Genomic DNA, 20,738 nt, shown 5'->3' on the forward strand with positions numbered 1-20,738 from the left:
GATCCCATCTAGGGGAGAAAGAGGCAGGGTGTCTGGAGCCAGCGCTTGGTCCACACTCACTCTAGAGAAACTGGCACCTGCGAGCTCGGCCACCTGGCCCCCACGAGGGGCAACAAAAGCTCTAGACGGCTAGAGGAAACGCCGCCCTGGATGCTGCCCCTCCTGGGGGGCCCAAGGGCACCAACAAGATGCAGCGCTTCAGCAAGTTCGACCAGACTGACCCTCTGCCACTTGCAGCAGCCAGAAGGGAGGAGCCACACCAAAGAGAACTTTCTACACACACACCAGGGGATTTCCAAGGGGCCTCTGGGTACTTGAGAAACTCAGCTGCCCCAAATGCCTTCTCCAAGCCTCCAGGAAGCAGACAAGATTTTGCTTGTCTTAAAACCATTGTTGTGTTCAGAGAGAAAACACGACAAAGTGTAAGGTGAGCGCAGGGCCCCCAGCCCCCAGCAGCTCTGCCAACCCCTCCCGCGGCACCAACGCACCCTCTCCTGCTGTGCTGAGCGTGTTCCTCCTGGACGTGGCCTGGGTGACGTCTCAGGACGCAGACAACGTGAGTCGGGTTTGGTGAATTTCCTCCAGTCCTCAGGGCTGTGTCCAACCTGTGCCCAAAGCAATAAAGCACCCGGGCCGGGGACCAGCTCCTCCGTGGTCCTGCCCCGGCCAGCGGGCCGCTTCCCCAGGGAACATGGTTTAGGGACTCCTTCCACGACTGTATTGGTAAGCCTTGTTTCACACAGTATAATCATATATGCGCTTGAGTTGTTTCTTCAGGATAAATTCCAGAAACAGGGCCATTGGGTCAGAGGGCATGAACACGTCGACATGTCAAAAGACGGGCCCACGAAGGACTCGGACGCCACAGCAAGGAGCCGGGGGGACAGGGAGGGGCGGCCGCGGCGCATCTGCCTGTAGCTGACACGGAGGGGCGGGGGGGCGGCTGGCCAGGAGGCTGAGCCCCAAGCTCGCCGCCGACCTATGTCACGGCCCGGAGGACAGAGGGGCGTCCTGCACAGGCAGCTCTGAGGCCGAGGCCCGCAAGTGCACGAGGGGGCCCAAGGGACCTCGGTCTCTGTGCTTGGCCCTGCAGGTGCCCTGGAGCTGGAAGGCTCCGGGAGGGGCAGGGGGCCTTGGCCTGGCAGCAGCGCTGGCTCACTCACCTCAGTAATACCTGCTGGCTTGTTTCTTGGCCTGAGAAACTAGAAAAAAAATGAAAGTTGACAGCCTCAGCCCCTCCGCCCCACCCAGATAAAGGTCTTATAGAAAAACCAGAGTCATTAAGATCTTTTATAAAAGCCACTCTCGCTGTAACAGGGATTTTCAAGAGCAGGGAGGTGGGCGGTGGCCAAGAATAAAACAGTTACTAAAGCTTCTCAGAACTCAAGATGCGCTCCGGGTGGGTGTGCGGGGCGTGCCCTCTGAGCTCCCCACCAAGCCTGCAGGGACCCCCAGGGGAACTTGGGGCAGCCTGGATCCGCCCTCGTGCAGAGGAGCGGGCAGGGAGACCCTCCGTGTCAGGGCTCACAGGTCCCCCTCCCACGTAGAGGAACAGGATTGTAAACCCATGGGCTTGGGCCCCTGGAGCCGATAACTCGGTGTGAGGCTTTGTCACCAGAAAGGCCTGAAGGAGGCGGGCCAAGGCGAAGCAGAGCACAGAGCAGCTGGTTTGGGGCATCCCTGGGGCGCCTCCCTTTCCCTCCAACAGACACCTCCAGGACCAACACCTGAGACTTCTCAGAGCCTTCAAGAAACACCTCTGAGAGGCGCCAGAGAGAGACACAGTGAGCCCCTGCTTTTGTCTGAGACACACCTTGAATGACTCCCTGTGCCGACCCCAAGCCTCTTATAGGCTGCGTTTCATTACGTTGGCTGGACGCATCATAATTTACTTCCCAGCCTCCTACAGATGGGGGGCTTCCCATGTGGCTCAGTGGTAAAGAATCCACCTGCAATGCAGGAGATGTGTGTTCGATCCCTGGGTCGGGAAGATCCCCTGGAGAAGGAAAACGGCAGCCCACTCCAGTGCTCTTGCCTGGGAAATCCCATGGATGGAGGAGACTGGCGGGCTACAGTCCATGGGGTCGCAAATGAGTCAAGTACGACTGACGGACTAAGTCCTAACAAGTCCTAAAGGACTAACAAGTCCTACCGATGGGCTCTTGGGTTGTGTTCCATCTCCTGCTAAAGCAAATAGCACCGCCACCACCAGGAAGGGCTCGGTGTGAACCCCACCTCAGGCCCAGAGCCTGGAGCTCGGCTGGGTCAGGATGTGAGTTCCACCCCCACAGAGCTGGCCCACCCGCCTCCGGTGACAGCTGGTCTCCTCCCCCCACTAACGCGAGTGGGCTTTGCCTGAAGGGGTGGAAAGGGCTGCACCAACATGCACCAGGGGCCGCGTGGGCCCGTGTGACGAGCGCCACATAAGACTCTGCAGCCACCCCCTCCAGGAGGCCACCACACCCTTACCAGAGCAGACTACGGCCCGCCCCTGCACCTTCCAGAAGCAGGGCTCTTTCTGCCTCTCTCACGGGGGAGGCCGGGTCCTTTCTCTGTCCTGCGCCCTCGGACGCCTGCCTGGTGTGAAGGTTGTGTCTGGGCCCGGCCCCTCTGCTGTGCAGGCAGGAGGCCAGGACATTCATACCTCTGCCTGTAACAGGGCCAGCAAGTCATTTTCCGTACATGATTTTTTGTTTTGTTTTGCCTTATTTTGTTGTTTTGGCTGCACCACGTGGTTTGTGGGATCTCGGTGCCCCACGAGGGATGGAACCCCAGCCATGACAGTGAAAGCCTGGAATTGTAACCATTGGACCTCAGAGGCACACAGGTGAGCGGCCAGGTGCTTCAGTAATCCTCTGAGCTTGAGGCAGGGAACCGTGTGAGAAAAGGTGGCGACAATCCCAGCCCCTCCTGGTTGCAATCCCGGGTGGAATGCATCTTGCTGTGATGCCTGAAGCCGGTGCCGTCACCCTGAGCCACAGCACCACCTGCTGGGCGCCTCGCAGAAGCGCAGCTGGGACCCCACGCCCGCAGCAGAGGCCTTCCAGCGCCGGTCCTGCTACACCTCCACCGCCTCTTGGAGACTTGGTCTCCCCACTTGTGCTGGGGCTCTGGATGCACAGCTCACAGGACTCTGGGACGGCGGCAACCACAGAGGTAGGATGCGGCAAGAGGAGCCCACAGCGGGGCCACACTCCAGCATGCACAGGGCTCCGGGCACCTCAGCCGCTCGGCGGGTCCCCACCACGGCCCCAGCCTGCGCCCAGGAAGTCCACCCAGCCAACGTCGACCTCAGGCCCGGATACCGAGGGCAGAGACACAATGGGGAGTGCCCCTCCACAACACCCGGCCTTTCTCCAGGCTCCCAGGCGCAGGAAAAGCCCAGGCCTGAGAGAAGGGGGCGTCACGTGTGCAGGGTCAGCTGGGAAGGCCAGGCCAGAGCCGCCACAATGCCCTGTGACAGGTACCAAACGGCACTAAAAGCGGCCATGTGCAGCTTTAACGGCAGAGACACCCCTGATGGAGCGGCAACAAAATCAGCACAAAACCACATGACGACTCCGTCCTAGAATCTCTGGCCACTCTGGCCGGGGAAGCCAAGGGGAGCTTCCACTTGAAAACAGCTTGATCCACAGGCTCAGTTTTTAGAAAGATCATGAACACCAGGGAGGAGATTTCTGGGATTTCTTTGCTGGGATTTCTCCTGAGAAAGGCGACAGCAAACTGCAGGGACTGGCGACCCCACAAGGATCATTTGGTGGGGCGGCCCTTGCCCGTGACTCTGGAGACCTCCTGGCTGATGGCACGTCTGTAATTCTGTGACCAGCCCGGCCTCCTCCCTGTCACGTTCCCCCATCCGCGGGACATGGAGATCTGGGAGAGCGGGGCTGGGACCCCCAGGGCCACACTCGACAGCCGCCAGGGGCACTGCCACGTCACCACGCTTCCTCTCCAGGGGGTCTAAGCGCTTCACGCCCCTGGAGACCGGCTCGGGGCAGGCCCCCCTCCCCAGGAAGGGCTGCTCCAGGCCCGCACTCCAGTCCTGGGTGCCGATATACGTTCCTGCTGGACCAGTTGTCAAACTCCAGGACCCACTAGGGAAGGACACGGCCTGGTGTGTACACACTGCACACCTTCTGCAAAGGCCCGGATGAGCAAGGAGGACACAGACCACAAGGAGGCAGAGTCTCGTGAGCTCTCCACCCTTACCTGCAGCCCCCCAAACACCTGCTGCTTCTAAATCGGAGCAAAGTGCAGAGACACTGTGACGGTCCACAAAACCAGGGAAGAACGAGGTTCCTGGGTGAACGCGCTCAGCGCCACTAACAGCACACCGTGACACAGTTAAAGTCAGGAAGCTCAGCTCACGTGCATTTAAAGATCTTTTAAAAATACCATCTTCTCTGGGTTGAAAAGATCCCCTGGAGGAGGGCATGGAACCCTCTTCAGAATTCTTGCCTGGAGAACCCCATGGACAGAGGAGCCTGGCAGGCTACAGTCCATAGGGTCACACACAGTTGGACACGACTGAAGCAACTTGGCACACTTATTGAAAAAAAAAACTCTTCAGCATCTGCAAGGGTTTCACCAGGCCCGGCTGGCAGGCACACAGCCATCAGAGGGAACTGCAGTGAACCTCTCTGAGACAGGTTCCACCCCCAACCCTGACTTTTCCAGTGTGCACTGGAAGGCTTAGAAACCCCAGAAGGATCTCTGCACTTGACATTATTGGCCCTCACAGAGGACTGGACCAGGAGAACTTCCGGAGCGCTAGAGAGAGCTTTCAGAGCGCATAGGTGAGAGGTCACAGGATCTGGAGTGTCCCATCGGAGTGGACCCTGCAGACATCGTTTCACTTAACTGCTTCCCTACAGATCTAGGCGAAGCCAAGTTCACCATCTCCTGCTGGACCAACAGCACACACTCACTTGGCCAAAGGTAACTGCCATGTGCTCAGGTAACACCCACGGGAGCAGCGTTTACAGGAGTCTCTGAACTTTGTGCGCACGCAGGGGTCAGGTTCACGTCTGGCAGTTGTCCTGGCGATTCCCCGCAGCTGTCAAAGCCCATGGAGCTGCATTTTATACACCAACCAAGAGGCTTTGCTGCCTGGGTTCTCGGACCAGGGGCCAGGACAAGTGGCAGATTTAAGAGAAAGCTTAGGGCGTAGGAGGGTCCGTAGGGGAGGCTTTTGGACCCACAACCGTGACCTGAATCCACAGTGAACACAGATGGCAGGGAAAACCAAGAGCCGAGAGGTGGGCCCACGACAGATGCTGGCACGGCGGCTGCAGTGTGGGCCCACTGGTCCCAAGCACCCGCCACTCCCTGAAGGAACCCCACAGGAGGGTCTGCCAGGAACGAGGGGAATTGACCACAGACGAGGAGATGTGACTGGGCAACTGGCACATGAAACGATGCTCCCTGGAAACACACCACATGGACTCACATGGTGGGAGGACAGGCTTGCCCAGGAGCCCTGGGAGAGTCTGGTGGCGTCTCGCATAGGCAAGGCTGTGGGCCAGGGGCTCTCCCCCCCACAGGGAAGCTTAGACTTGGGATGGCTGTGCGGGAGAGCAAGCAACCAGGCCACTTCCTAGACACAGCCTGACCATCACTCTAGGAACCTGCACACTGCGGGGAGGGGGCGGAATGGGGACGAGGCAGCAGACAGCACAGGGACAAGAGCCAGGCCTCTGCTGCTCGAGGTGGAGGCTCCCAGGAAAGAAGGGCACAGAGGTCCTCATGTGAGGCAGGGCTGCAAGCAGCCTCCCCAGGCACCAGGCTGGCCCAGAGCTCTCCAGAAGGTGGCCCACCAAGCCTGACAGGGGCTCTGAAGCGAACCCGTGTGGGAAAAGGACATGACGGGGAAATGACGCCCAGAGCCTAAGGCTGCAGGGTGACTGGTGGCACCGCGTGGATTCCCGATTCTGACAGCTGTCCCCAGGGAACTCCCGAGAAGCCAGATGACGACGACGACGAGGGTCCTGCTGCCGCGAGGGGCCGCCCACTCACCTGCGGAGGAGGGCCTGCTGCAGGCTGCGGCAGGTGCTGAGGGACTCGCCGGTGAACAGGTGGCACACGACCACGTGCAGGCAGCGCGCCATGAAGGCCAGCACGGCCTCGGGCTGCAGGGTCCCGCTGCGCGACACCAGGCAGAGGCGCTGCAGCGCAGAGCACTGGCTCAGCGCCTGGAAGAACTGGGCATTGGCGCTGAAGTAGGGCTGCTCCAGCCTGCGGGGAGACAGGACACAAGGCATGAGGCGGCGGGCGATGGGCGTGCGTGGAGTGGGGCTCCTGTCCAGGGTCCCACAGGCCCAGCAGGCTCGCTCCGTGGGCTGTACTGCCTTCTCAGAGACCCTGAGAGCCGGGAGGATGGGGAGGGGCACGGGGGCCGGCTGCACCGGGGCACCGGAAGACACGCTGCAGCCCCACCCCTCGGGACCTGCACGGGGCGTTGCGGGAGAGGGCCCTTGTTTGGAAGCAGGGTCTTTGCAGACACAAATGACTTAAGATGAGGGCACGCAGCACTGGGGCAGGAGCTGGTCCAATGACCAGTCCCTTAGAAGCCATGTGACTGCACAGGGAGCTGGCCCTGTGACAGCCGGAGCGCACTGCAGGGACACGTCCATGACCCTAAGAATGCTCACACTGCCTGCAGCCACCAGGGGCCGAAGGACAGGCCTGGTACAGGCTCCCACCCACCTTGACCTGGGACTTCCGGCCTCCTGTCTGTGAGAGGAGGACCCTGTTGTCCTGGGCCACCCAGCTGGTGCTCGTTTGTCAGGGAAGCCCCAGGACACTGGCACAGAAGCCCAGGGCAGGGAGCTGGGGCACAAGCAGAGCTTGAGATCATTTCCTGTAAATCACATGGGAAAACCAAGACGGCCTCACGGACAGAGGCCAGTGTGGATCCAGTCCACCCAAAACCTTCCCAGAAGGAAACCTGTGAATAAGGCTCAGCCGTGGAGATCAGCACCAGGCCCCAGTGGTACTTCTCAGACATGCTTGGCTGTCACCTGAGCTTTGACAGCTCGCTCTGACTGCTGGGGGAGTCCCTGATCACCTGGCCCGAGTCACTTCAAGGCTGGTGACACAAGAGGGAGAGGCCGGCCAGAGACGTCCGCCCAGAGCGGGCAGGGGCACACAGGCACTGCGGCAGGTGAGAAGGGCTTCACGGGGTGATGGCGATTCGGGCACATCTGCGGGAAACTGCAGCTCAGGAGCTACGTCTGACCCCTATGACTAACCAGGAGGACTCTTTAAAGGGCGCCGACTGGGCACGAGGCAAGGCTCCCTCTCAACCAGCCACCCAGGCCTCTGATGGCCATTGTGCGGGCCGTTGCGGGCCCTTATCCTCCCTGTGAACACAAGGACCGGGAGGAAGGCACACCACAGCCCTCCGCCAGGCCCTGCCCACACTGTGGGGACACCGCCATGCCTGGGGGGACACGGTCCTGAGCCCCCTGGGTCTAGCCGCCCCACCGCCAAGGCCCAGGCACTGCCCAAACCACCCCCGGCACAGACGTGGGATGACACCGCGGACAGGCGCTGGTGCTCGGTGGGCCTGGGATGCCGGCAAGACCTCCATCAACACTGAGACCCACAGGGAGCCCTGAAAGGCCCGTCTTGCCCGGAAAACTGAGAGTGACTTCCTGGGCCGCCCCTGAGAAGCTGGTCTGCAGCTGTGGGCTCTCGTCACCGAAGGAGAGGCTTCCAGGACAAGCAGCAAGACCCCCTGAGCCCGCTCCCTGCAGAGGCAGTGGGCCTGTGCTGGGGGCAGACAGCCTCAGGCGTCAGGAGAGCCTGAGCACTCTGAACACAGCGACGCCCCGCAAGGCAGGCGTGGGGAAGGGGCTGTCTTCCCACCCCCGACCCATAGCCCGAGGGCCCCCACTCAGTCTCCTGATTGATGCCCAGGGACGCGGACAAGGCGCAGGACGGGGAAGGGGTTTTAAAATCAGGTCTGAGGTGATGGGATGTCTGCTCAGGGCTGTCCCACACGGGAGCCACCAGGCCCGAAATGAAACGCAGCAGGGAGCTGGGGGCTTCAATCACGTGAAAGCAGAAGTTCTCCTAAGCTCCTAACACCGTGGGGAACAGGGGTCCTTCTGGGCATGATTCTGAAAGGCCTCACGTTCTCGTTCTTTCCAGGTCCGGCAGGAAGGAAGCCCCCCCGGGGCAGGGCTGCTGCAAGTGCGAACACTGGAGTGGGGAGACAAGCCCGGACCCAGCAGTGCTGGGCTGCAATCGCCCCCCACACCAGCCCCGGCCGCCTGTGGGACAGCCATGCCACCAGCTGGCCAAGGACACGCTGCAGTGCCTCGGTCACTAGGTGGCGATGCGGGGCCTCCCTTCCCGCTGGGGATCTCACTGCTCAAGTGGCAGAAAGGAGAGCATGCCGTACACACAGACTTCTCAATGCTTTTCTCTTTTCTCAATGTGCCCGCCACCTCCAGGTCCATCCCCAGAGACGCCCGTCACAGGTGTTCACAGCAGGTGTGGTGGGCGTGGGGGGCCCATCCACTCCACCTGCGGGTGGCCAGCACCGGAGGGCTAGCCGAGCTCACCTTGTGCGAGTGACCAGCAGTGTCTGTGGCCAGGGCGCCAGGGCAGAGGAGAAGGAAGAGGCATTTGCCATCACTGGCTGTGCCCTGGGGCGGGGTATGCGTGTGTCTGTGTGTGTGGCCCCCCCCCGTCGTCCCTCGCTCTGCTGCCCAGTAAGGATCTGGCCTCCACTGCTTGCTCCGTGTGGCTCTGTGGGCACAGGCAGGGGCTCAGGCCCCCTCCATTGCCTGCCTGCCTCTCGGGCCTCTCTCTGACCAGCGCCCGAGTCTCTGGGACACAGGCATTCAGACAGCCAGCGACAAGGGCGATGTCCCAGACTGGGCTCAGGAGCACGGCCTCCTGTGTGCTCTGCTGGATGCCACGACCGCTGTCACTCCAGCCCACGCCCCCACGCCCCCCACTACACACCGTCAGTCCCTGGTCAAGCCCCCAGCCCTCGAGACTCTCAGGCCTCTGCCCTCCATCTTGGCAGGCACCTGGCCAGTATGCAAACGCTCACCGAACTCAAGGCCGCACTCCGCACTCCCCTCTGTGCCCTGGAGGCCGCAGAAGGGCCCGCAGGGGCCACGGAGGGGTGGCCGGGCCCCCTCACCTGAGGTCCTTCAGCCGCTTGCAGTGCTTCAGCATGTCTGAGAGGCCAGACATGTAGACCACCTTGCCCATCAAGCCCAGGTGGGCCAGCGAGAGCGACTGGAGCTGTTGGCACTGCAGGCCAATGCTCACCAGCCCCGAGCCTGTAAGGATGCTGGGCAGCTGGGCCAGCGTCAGGTGCCTCAGGAAGGCCAGCTGGCCGATGGCGGCCACCTCCGCATCCCCGACGCTCTGTGCCCGGCTGCAGGGCGGCAGGGAGTTGCGGATGGCGGGCTCATTGCGTGGCATGGCAGACGAGAAGTTGGAGCCGATCAGCTCAAGGCGGTCCAGAAAGGGCACATTCTTCAGCAGCGACCAGAACACCGAGGACGGCTGGGGGCCTGCCGGCCCAGGGAAGGGGACGGACGGCACGCCGATGCGGACCTTCTTGCCGAAGCCGCGGGGCACTGCACGCATGGCGGGTGGGATGGGCGCGCGGTCAGCCCGCGGCGGAGAGTCGGCCACAGCGCAGACGGGCAGTGACAGGGAGCGCAGGCGGGGCAGCCGGGCCAGCAGCTGGCACAGGTGCTGGCCGGGGCCCTCGGGGCTGTGGTGGTGGGCGGCCGAGAGGTTGAGGTGCCGCAGGTTGGGGCAGGCCACCACCAGCGCCTCCAGGATGGCGGGGTCGATGTCGTCCTCCGCCTTGCGCAGCAGGCAGTCGGGCGCCAGGCAGTGTGCGCAGCCACTGAGGTTCAGGCCAGCCAGGCTCCGGAGGTCCCTGCCGCCGTCGATGACGCGCTGCAGGAGGTGGCCGCCAGACAGCGCGCAGCGGCTGAAGCTGAAGTAGAAGGGGCTGCTGAACTTCATGTGCTGCAGGAGGGCCGAGCCGTTGAGCCAGGACTTGGGCAGCTGCAGGGCGTCCAGCGCCACGTTGCGGGCCATGGACTCTAGCAGGTTCCGGGTGGCCCCGCTCTCGGCGAAGCTGCCGGGCACAGAGATGAGGAAGGCGTGGAGGTTCTCGGGCGTGCGGTCGCTGAGCACGGCCAGGTAGAGGCGCACCACCTCCTGGTTGATGTGGCCGGGGGCCAGGCGGGCGTAGAAGACGCGCAGCCGCTGGTAGTGCGGCACGTTGCTCTGGCCCACCATGAGCTGGCCCGAGAGGACGGCGCCCTCCCGCGTGCGGTCCAGGATCTCAAAGTAGAGCAGCAGCTTCTCGAGGCGGGTGCAGCAGGGTACCACGCCGTACGAGGGCGTGTACAGTGTCTGCTTGAGCTCCCGCACGCGGCTCAGCGTGGCCTTGCACTCGCCGCTCAGCTGGCTGGCGTCGAAGCCGGGGCTCACGTCGATGGCCAGGGAGCGCAGGTGCAGCAGGGCTGACAGCACCTTGGAGAGGCGCAGGGAGGTCAGGGGGCAGCCCGACAGATTGAGCTGCACCAGGCCGCGGCAGCGTGCCACGTGCTCCACCGTAGCGCCCGACAGCCAGTAGCAGCCGGCCATGCTTAGCTGCTGCACGTCCCGGCCGACCTCCTTCACCAGCCGCTTCACCTTGTCCTCGCTGGCCTGCGGACAGCGGGGAGTGGGGGACAGAGAGCGGCTGAAGGCACTAGCATCGCCTCCACCCTCGCCCCCCAGCCCGCACTCTCCCCCGCGACGGTCAGGGAGCCGCCTCATCCCTCCCCGCACACTCACCTCCGGCCGGGGGTCAGAGGCCCGGCCAGGCGGGAGGGGAAAGTGGGGCAGCCTCTGGGGAAAAGTCTGGTGGACCCCCCGAAAAGCCAGGGGTCACCGTGTGACCCACAAGCCCACGGTCAGGTGTGCACACACGAGGACTGAAAGCAGCAGCTTGGGCCGACCCCCGCAGACCCCAGCCTCGGCGGCCCCGCTCACAACAATCGAAACAACGGCAACAGCCCAAGCTGTCCACTGGCCGTTGAACAGATAAGGCGGTGCTGTCTGTCCACGCCGTGCGATTCTGCTCAGCACGGGGACGGATGATGAAGCTCAGATGCTGCAACAGCACGGGGCCAGCGCTGAGGATGGAATGCTCCAAGAGGCCCGTCATAAAGGTCACATACTGTCTGATCCCACTGATGAGAGAGACCCAGAAAAGGCAAGATCAGAAAGACAGAGCTGAACAGAGGTTACCAGAGGCCTGGGGAAAGGGGAATGGGACTTACTGCCTAATAGTTCCAATACTTCTGTTTAAGACGATTAAAAAGACTTTCACAAAGAGTGAAGACAGTCGCGTAACCCTGTGAATGTGCTTAGGGCTAGCGGAATGGTATGCTTAAAATGGTTAGGAAGGGCAGTTTCATGTTATGCGGGCTTCTTTCAAATCACACAGTAGAATCGTGTCCGGAAAGTGGGCTTTGGCTCTTGCTTTCTTTTACATCACAGGCACGTTTACATGTTCCTCAAAAACCTGGCCTGGACGGTCAGGGAGCCATAGCATATCCAGCTGTGGGCCCAGCGGCCACCAAGGCCTTCCGACGACACAGCATCAAGCGTCTGTGTATGTAAGGCTCGTGCACGTGATCACTTCTCTACAGTGATGTCCACATCCGGAACCGCACAGGTGAAAGACACATTCTAAACGCTCCAGACAAGGCCTTCCCTGGTGGCCCAGTAGCAGAGACCCCAGTGCAGGGAGCGATCCCTGCTCAGGGAACTAAGACCGTGCGTGCTGCACTGCGCAGCCAAAAATAAATAAATAAAAATTAAATTTTAAAAAACCTCCTCACACCTGTCAGAATGGCGATCATCAAGACCAAAATATCAAGCGTTGACCTGGATGCGGTAAAAAGGGAACCCTTGGACACTGTTAGTGGGAATGTAAATTGATGCAACCACTATGGAAAACAGTATGGAGGCCTCTCAAAAAATTAAAAATAGAACTACCGAACAATCTAGCAGGTCCACTTCTGGGTATTTACCCAAAGAGAGCAAGAACAGTGACTCGAAAAGATTATCTGCACACCCGTGTTCACAGCAGCGTTATTGACAACAGCGAAGGCATGGAAACAACTTAAGCGTCCATCAGTGGATGAAGGGGAAAAGAAGATGTGACTGAAATACACACACAGGGTGGTATTCCTCAGTCACAGAAAAAGAGAAGAAGAAGAAAGTCTTGCCGTTTGCAACAACATGGATGGACCTTAAGGGCATCACACTAAGTGAATTAAGTAAGAGAAAGACAAATAGTGTAAGATCTCACTTATATGCGGAATAAAAAAAAACCTCTGACAGTGCAGGAATATAGTCAATAATAAGAGAATGACTTTCTATGGTGTGCAGTCTATAAAAGTATCATATCACTATGTTGGACACCTGAAACTAATAGTGTAAGTCAACTAGAGTTCCATAAAAGAGAGAAAATTTAAAACCAAGCTCGTAGATATAGGGAACAGATTGGTGATTTGGAGGGAGAAGATAATCAAAAGGCACAAACTTCCAGCTATAAAATAAGTTCTGGGGATGTGAAGTAGAGCACAGGGACTATAGCTAATAACCCCACGTTATTATCACAAAGATGCAGACATACTGCATATTTGAAAGTTGCAAGAGAAGATCTCAAACGTTCTCGTCACAAGAAAAAAAAAAAATTATACTTCCATAAGAGAAGGAAATGGCAACCCACTCCAGTGTTCTTGCCTGGAGAATCCCAGGGAAGGGGGAGCCTGGTGGGCTTCCGTCTATGGGGTTACACAGAGTCGGACACGACTGAAGTGACTTAGCAGCAGCAAGGTAAGAACTGTTACTTCGACATGACCATTCCCCAGTGCATACAAATAGCAAACCATTACAGTGTACGCCTAAAAGTCATATAACCTTAGATAAAAAGAAGAAAGAAGACAGCAGGAGGAAACCTTCATGACCTCAGGTCTCACAAAGATTCTTTCAACAGAATACAAATAGCAGGAACTCAAAAATTCAACTGGACATCAGCAAAATAAAAAACTTACACTCTTCAAAAGACTGGCCTCACTGATTCAATGGACATGAGTTTAAGCAAACTCCAGGAGATAGTGAAGGACAGGGAAGCCTGGTGTGCTGCAATCCATGGGATTGCAAAGAGGTGGGACACAACTTAGCAACCAAATAACAACAAAAACGAAAAATTTACACTCCTCAAAAGACACTGCTAATAAAATGAAACGGCAAGTCATAGACTATGAGGAAACATTCACAATACGTCTGACCAAGGACTTGTACCAGAACATACAGAGAATTCCCAAAACTCACTAAGAAAAAGACAGACAATAACGAGTGGGCAAGAGCCTTGCACAGACTTCTGAGACGATACACAAATCGCCCTTGCACCTGATGAAAGTAGAAGTGACAGTGTCCTTCATCGGGGAAACCAAGTTAAACCGACAGTGAGATGCCAGCTCCCGTGCATCAGAACGGCCACCGCCAGAAGACTAAGAGCATCAAGCGCTGGTGAGGGCACAGGCGCCCTGGATCCCCAGCTGCGGCTGGTGGGCCGAGGTGGTGCCTCCGACTGCGCTCAGCTTCACAGGAGAGCCCAGCACCTTTCATGGGTCTGCAGGTCCACTCCTGGTCACCTCTCAGCCTGGAAATAGGTCTCCCCCCTGGCCTGGTGCCAGGACCTGAGACCCTCCCAGAACAACACCCGCCTCACCTACACCCTGGCCCAGGTGGCTAGTACCCATACTTCTAAGCCCTGGGCTTTTCACCTTGGAAAAGCCTTTATTGCATGTGTTACCATATTGCCCGGGTTGTTTCTGTTCTGGTTCTTTCGCTGCAAGGTAGGGAGGGCTCTCAGCTCCCCCACCGGGGACCAGACCCTAAACCCCGCTGCACTGGAGGGTGGAGTCCCCCCACTGGATCACCAGGAAAGCCCCTGGCCCCAGCTTCCGCCATCCCTGCAGGCACCCCAGGCCTCGGCGGGCACCTCGGTTGCCCCCACCTCCGCCCCCACACCGGGCGCCACCCCCGAGCCCCTCACCTCGTAGTCCTTATGCAGCACCACCGTGTGGGTGAGGCTCTTGTCCAAGCACAGCGCTGCGAGCTTCCGGCAGGTGCGCCGGACATTCAGAACCAGGTCCGTGCTGGGCACGTGGCTCAGGATGTGCAGGAGGATCTCGTCGGAGAAGCCCAGCAGGTGGGTGCTGTCTGCCACCGGGGCCACTGCGGGGGGTGTGTCGCTGTCATCGCACGTGTCCTGAAAATAAGGGGCACCAAATTTCCATGGGATCCCCAAGGGCGGCCCTCAGCCAAGGGAAGTCCTCACCGTGGTCCGTGGGGAGAAGGAGCTGTTACCAAAACTCAACTACAGAGTGAGAGCCCTTGACATTCTCCAAAAGCCCCCTTTCCAATCCGCACACCAGGATCTCTCTTCGAACATAAGAGAGTCGAAGTGAAATTTCAATTTTTTTTTTTTTAACTTAAGAGAGATTTTTCTTCCTACCGAAGTTCCTCAGCCAAGTCCGGCAGGTTTCCGACTCAACTCACGACCATCAGCCAAGGCTGTCGTCTGTGCAAGCTGCCATTTCTCCTCCTTAGCCCCAAGTGTCAGTCTTAAAACCCTTGGGCAGGTGAATTCCATCCAGAAACAACACCTGGTCTTCACCCCCGCAGGATACCATGATGGGTTAAGGAGTTACTGTGTATCAGCGCCTCAGAACAGCGCCAGATGGGCACCTCTCAGCACTGTTGTTAAGGACGAGTAAAACAAGAGAACAAAATGATGAAGCCCTCATAATTAAGAAGCTGCACCAACCAGACCAAAGCCATTTTAAAATCTTAAAAGATTCATAAAACACAATGGAGGCAGCGCAGCTTCTTTCCACTTCTGGTTAGAAACCCCTGTTGGTATTTCCAGTAAGATGGCCACACATCTTACCGTTTCATTTTCTTTTTGCAAACATCAACAGAAGATTTTCTGCCCAAATGTGGGCTTCCCATTTTACTGATCAGTGCCTTGTACAACCAAGAGGGAGAGGGACTAGGCCTCTGTCAGTGTGACAGGAAATCCCTAAATCAAGGAACTGGGATTCTCTAAGAGCCCATTGAGGGGGGTGGGGGGTGGGAGAGAGGTATTCCTGTATCTTTCCAACACTTCCGGAAGGGACCCTTTTGCCTCTAAACCGACCTGACGGGGGCGCCTCTGTGACATTCCCAGTAGAATACCCAGAACTATTTCTACCGGCTTGTCGATTGATTCTGTCTACCAGCCCCACCTTCTACAGCCTGCTTCTTCGCTGGTAATACTTGCCAAGGATGGAAGCGTCAAGGCTTGGAAAGCCGTGCTGCTGCCATGGCAACCGTTAAGTCCGGGAGGAAGGACCCCTCTGCGCACCCCACGCAGGCACCAGGGGAATCTTGGGAGTTCTGACTGCGACGCCCCTCTGGCCTCTGCATCAAGCCAAGCCCTTGCCAGGGCAGGAAACGTCTGCACGTCCACTGCCGACCTACCAGCACCGGCCCCTCCCACTTTCCCGTTCTCCTGAGAGACGGCAGCCAGGTTTGCCTTCTCTTCCCTTTCCTTCCTCCCACCTTTACCAGGGCAGCAGGCGGCCATCAGGCCCAAATCCACGAGTTGCCCCGGGTTGCTGTATTCTGGGTTTAGGCTTGCGAGCCATACATTACTTTCCTGAGAAATTTCCCAGGTCCAAGTATCTGGGATTGCCCAGGCACATCTGTTAAAAATCAGATTCCCTGACTCCACCCTAGACCGACGGACTCCGTCTCCCGAGAGCGGGTAGAACCAGCGGTGATCATTATCAGGCGAGCTCGGTATGCCAGGCTCCTGGGGACAAGAGGGAAAGGCTGGGCCTCAATTCCACCAAGCAACCCGAGGCTAACCCCTTCTGACCTACCCCCCGCGATTCGCAGATTTATCAAAGTAAGAATGCCGGTGCAGAGCAAAGAGAACACGGGGCAAAACACTCTCAGGAACGCCAGCATCATATAATTTCCGCAGTTAGGCTACCACCCAGAAATTATGTTAAAAAACACACACACAACAAAGCAGGAGTTCAGCTGCGGTTTCCTCCGCCCAGTTCCAGCACATGGGGCGAGATCATGTTCTCCACGTGCTGCGCCCCCCAGAGCTGTCCCCAGGCCAGCGTCCTACGCTCCACCCCAGGCAGGCACGGGCTTTCGGGGCGGTGGGCCTGTGTGAGGAGCGGCCGCCCAGGCAGCAGGGCAGATCGGTTCCCCCTGGTCTCCCGAAAGCCCATGCTGGGAGGAGGCCCAGTCCTGCAGGGTTTGCACCAGTAGTCTTCTCCCTGGAGCCGAGGCACCCCTCAGGCCCCCAGGAAAGGCTCTGCGAAGGCGACAGCACACAGGCTGCCCCACCAGGAGGAAGACAGGAGGCCTCTCGCTTCTTCATTCGCCAAATAAAAACGTGGGCTAAAAAAGTCAGGTAAGTAAGTAAAAACGTGGATGGGATGGGGAGGGAGGTGGGAGAGGGGTTCAAGATGGGGAACATTATGTACACCCGGGGCAGATTCATGTCAATGTATGGCAAAGGCAATACAATAATGTAAAGTAATTGTCCTCCAATTAAAATAAATTAATTAAAAATAAAAATTATAAACTTAAAATTTATAATAAAATTAAAATAAACATTAAAAAAAAAACACGTGGGCCGCAGAAGGCCCACGTCTACGCACACCCAAATACACCCGTTCCCGCTTCCCTCTGCCTCTCCGGAGGGTGTTAGCACGGGAAACTAAGGCCGTCCCATCCTCCATCTTTAAAAAAAAGTCAGGTAAGTAGCCCGAGGTCAGAGGGCAAGGACACGCAAGACAGGGCCTGATTGGCTGAGCCCGAGACCGCCCCGCCCTCCACCACCGGAAAAGGGCCGCAGGGGCTTTTCCGGTAGGGTCCAGCCAGGGGCTTCCTGGGGTGTCCGGAAATCCCTGCTCAGGGCCAGGTGATCCTTATCAGGCACACTTGGGAACCAGCCGGCTAGCACCGGACGACACGCTGAAAACCATTTCAAGCGTGGGGGCTCAAAGAGTAATATTTCACAATTTTTTAAAAAGTTAAGCCAAATTAAGCTGAAACCTAAGTACTGGCCCCGTAAAAAAAATCCTCTCCTAGGATGTTCACTGTCTGTTTATAGTCAGGCACCCAAAGAAATCGCAGGGTTCAGAGATCAACTGAGGAGGTGTCTGGGATGTGCTCTAAATAACCGAAGGGGCAAGGAGGGGGTGCGAGGTCTGAGAAGAACCAAGACCAGTCCTGTGTTAACTATTAAAACTGGGCGATGAAGCACAGGGAACTCTACTCAACACTCTGTAATGACCTCTCTGGGACAAGAACCTGAAAAAGAGTGGTATGTATATACATATAGCTGATTCACCTTGCTGAAACTAACTCAAGAGTTTAAACCAACTACACTCCAAGAAGAATTTTTTAAAAGCTGACCGATGAGTACATAGAGGGAAGTTCATTACAACATTCTTTTGCAAATGTGTGGAACTCTCTAATGCTGTTTTTTTAATCAAAGGAGCGACCTGAAAGGATGCTTCTCACATTGCCTTTTTAAAAATTTATTTATTTAGTATTAAACTCTTAGCTGCAGCATGTGGGATCTTAATTCCGGGCCCCCTGCCTTGGGAGCACAGAGTCAGCCACTGGACCAACCAGGCAAGCCCCACTGCCCCTCTTTGTAAGTCTTTGCTTCTCTAGTTGGCAATTTCCAGAATGTCCCCCAATACCCAGCAGTCAGACCTCCAAGCCTTGGCACAGCTGCTCCCTCCACTGGATGATGCCCCCACCACAGAAGGGAAACTGCTATTCTGGAAATAGCTCAAAGGCTCCCTCCCCAGGAAGCCCTTCCAGCACCCCAGGCACACTTAACTCACCCTGCTCCTCCACCGCTGCCCCAGTCACCCTTCACCCACCCCGGCCTCATCAGGTGCGTTATACTGCTTTGTTACCTGCCTCCTCACCCGGCCAGGAACAGTTCATGAACAGGGATCACCTTTTAATGCCCAACGGAAAGAGGCACTGAACTGGGTGTCAGTGAACCACTGCTTCACAATCTTTTGAAGAGCTATGTTAAAAGTGCAGAGCCCAGCTCCTCAGAAGCACAGGAGGAGGATATCTATTTCAAACCCAGCAAGGACTCTCAAAATCAGACTGCCCCATTCTGGAATCAGATAGTGGGGATGGTGGCACAACCCTGTGAATACATTTTTTTTTAATCATTGCATTATACACTTGAAAAGTGTAAGTTTTAAGGACTTTCCTGGCAGTCCAGTGGTTAGGACTCCATGTTTGCATTGTGGGGGATGTAGGTCCAAACTCTGGTCGGGACACTAAGATTTCACATGCCGTACAGAGCAACAAAAAAATAAAAATAAAGACATATTTTAAAAGTATATAAATTTTACGGTATGCAAACTATATCTCAATCAATCAATCAGTCATAAGATCCACCCAGAGAAAGGGACTTCCCTGGTAGCTCAGCTGGTAAAGAACCCACCTGCAACGCGGGAGACCTGAGTTCAGTCCCTGGGTTGGGAAGATCTCCTGGAGGACAGCGTGGCAACCCACTCCGGTATTGTTGCCTGGAGAATCCCCACGGACAGAGGAGCCAGGCAGGCTACAGTCCATGGGGTTGCAAAGAGTCAGACATGACTGAGCGACTAAGCAAAGCACAGAGAAAGGGACCTATCTCCACATCCAGGACAGAATAAGACTCCCCTCTCTCTCCTCAAGCCAAGAGATGCTTATGATGTGACAACAGGCTTCACTGGCCAGCTCCCCAACATGTACGTCAAGGAACAGAGGAGCCTTTGCACCAGGACCGCATAAGACCACAGCAGCAGATGCCCTCCACCTGCCCCCCACACACACACACTAAGCACAGGCAACTAACCAGAATCTGCTAACACAGCCAGTCTACCCTCATGACTCTTCCTGGGGGAGCTGGTACTCTCTGGCCCTTCAGTGCTACCACCAGTGTGTATGTGTGTTTGTGTATGTGTGTGGGTGTGAGGGGCACACAGCCTCCCTCTCAATCTAGGGGCCACTTCTGACCCAAATTCACTTGAAGAGCGGTCAGTCACCCTAGTCACCTTCCTTGTACCCATGCCCCATTCACTCCAGTTCCCCAGAGCACAAGCAAGCCCATAAGACTCAGGAAGTTCACTCAGTGGTTGCGGGTCCTGACAACAGCCATAAATACAGGTGCACGCAAGTATACATAAAAGCAGGTAGGAAGCAACAAATGGGAAGGCCCTAGTCAGAGTCCAGATCCCCCACTCCCTGGTCTACAGAGAAAATACCTGGCACCACGTTACAGGAACTCGGCGGGATTCTCTGTCGGACCCAGATTGTGGCGTATTCAGAGTTAAGTCATAAGGCCCCCAGGTGAAATGTCTTTTCCTCCACTACCCTCCAAATCACACAACAAGCAGGCTCAGAGAAAAGTGGGCTGGGCTGAAACTGAACATACAGCGACAGAGGATGGGACGGGAAGCGGGCAGGGAGGAGGAACATCTCAGAGCTCCAAGGGCTGAGCCAAGGCCCGGGGCAGGGGGAAAGGGCCGGGGAGGCGCAGAGGAGCTGGAAACTCTGGGAAAGCAGGGCGCGGGGAGAGGTCTGTCCATCAGGATGAGGGACTGGGAAAGGGACGGAAAACCGAAGGTTGAGAGAGCTTACACCTTCAGATACAGGGTGAGGTCCTAGGGGTCGGGAGGGGACACGCATGGGGCAACGGGCAAGGCCAGGGACGGGATGGGAAGGAGCCGGCGAGGCCAAGGCCAGCGTCGGGGCAGCAAGGACCAAGCCAGGCCGACGCCAGGGTCGGAGTGTGAAGGACCGCGCGGGGCCGCGGTTGGGGGACCGGACGGGAAGCACAGAGCCAACCGAGGTGGTGACGGGCAGGATGGAGCGGGACAGGGAACGAAACGGAAAGGACCCAGGGCAACCGAAGTCGGGGTGGGGAGGGCCGAGCGGGGCCCAAGCCGCCGGACAGGGAGGAGGGCGGAGAGAGGCGCCGGCCGTACCTCTCCAGAGCTGGCCATGTCGAGGGCGGGCCGAGCCGCTGCCTCCGGAGCCACAGCTCCGCGGCCTCCCGCCTGGCTGGCCAGGGATGCTCAAAGCCGGCGCGTCCGCGGCTCCACAGAGACCCGGGCAGGGGCGGGCCCCTCGGCCACTTCCGGCGCCAGCCGACACGCACTTCCGCTCGCCCGCGGGCGGGGGCCGCGCGGCCGCCATGTTGGATGCGGCACCCAGGAAGGGCCCCGCTAGGGCGCGGGTTGAGCCCGCGAGGCCAGGCCGACCCCGCGAGGCCTCGGGGCCAGGCCGGCCCGCGCCTGCTCTCCGACTTCATCTCCAGCTCTTCTGCGCCCTGCACGCCGCTTTGCAGCCGCGCGGGCCCCGCTTGCCGGTCGAGGACTCTCTTGTCCCTAGGCCTTTGCATTCGCTTTCTTGGTGTCTGTAGTGTTAAGAAACCACCTGTCAGAGAGCCGATCAACACACACAGGCGCGCGCGCACACACACTCTGTCTCTCTCTCAGAGAAGAGAATTACCTCCTCCTCATCCTCCCGAACACACACCTAAACTTGCCCTTATCCTGCGCAATTTTTCTCCCTAACTCTTCTCACCATCTGAT

The 20,738-nt window shown here is 57.9% G+C and overlaps 1 protein-coding gene across 7 annotated transcripts in view; it reads right to left on the minus strand.

The window, feature by feature from the left end:
- Nucleotides 1-20,270, minus strand: part of FBXL18 (F-box and leucine rich repeat protein 18) — a 62,567-nt gene extending 42,297 nt beyond the window's left edge. For 2 of the 7 annotated variants that reach the window (XM_055410378.2, XM_055410377.2), the window contains exons 1-6: nt 20,130-20,270; nt 14,108-14,323; nt 9,161-10,698; nt 6,016-6,234; nt 1,164-1,202; nt 489-605 (exon numbers count right to left, since the gene is read on the minus strand). In XM_055410378.2, coding sequence (XP_055266353.1) covers nt 489-605; nt 1,164-1,202; nt 6,016-6,234; nt 9,161-10,698; nt 14,108-14,323; nt 20,130-20,147 — 2,147 coding nt within the window. In that variant the 5' untranslated portion in view covers nt 20,148-20,270. Of the gene's footprint in view, nt 1-488; nt 606-1,023; nt 1,203-6,015; nt 6,235-9,067; nt 10,699-14,107; nt 14,324-18,601; nt 18,722-19,406; nt 19,481-20,129 lie in introns of those variants that run through there. The other 5 variants (XM_088833335.1, XM_055410379.2, XM_088833337.1 and 2 more) reach the window with 4 other exon arrangements.
- Nucleotides 20,271-20,738: the final 468 nt, after the last annotated feature.

This window comes from Moschus berezovskii, chromosome 27 (assembly GCF_049115385.1).
Source record: "Moschus berezovskii isolate FMDL1 chromosome 27, NW_MosBer_1.0, whole genome shotgun sequence".
Taxonomy (NCBI): Eukaryota; Metazoa; Chordata; class Mammalia; order Artiodactyla; family Moschidae; genus Moschus; species Moschus berezovskii.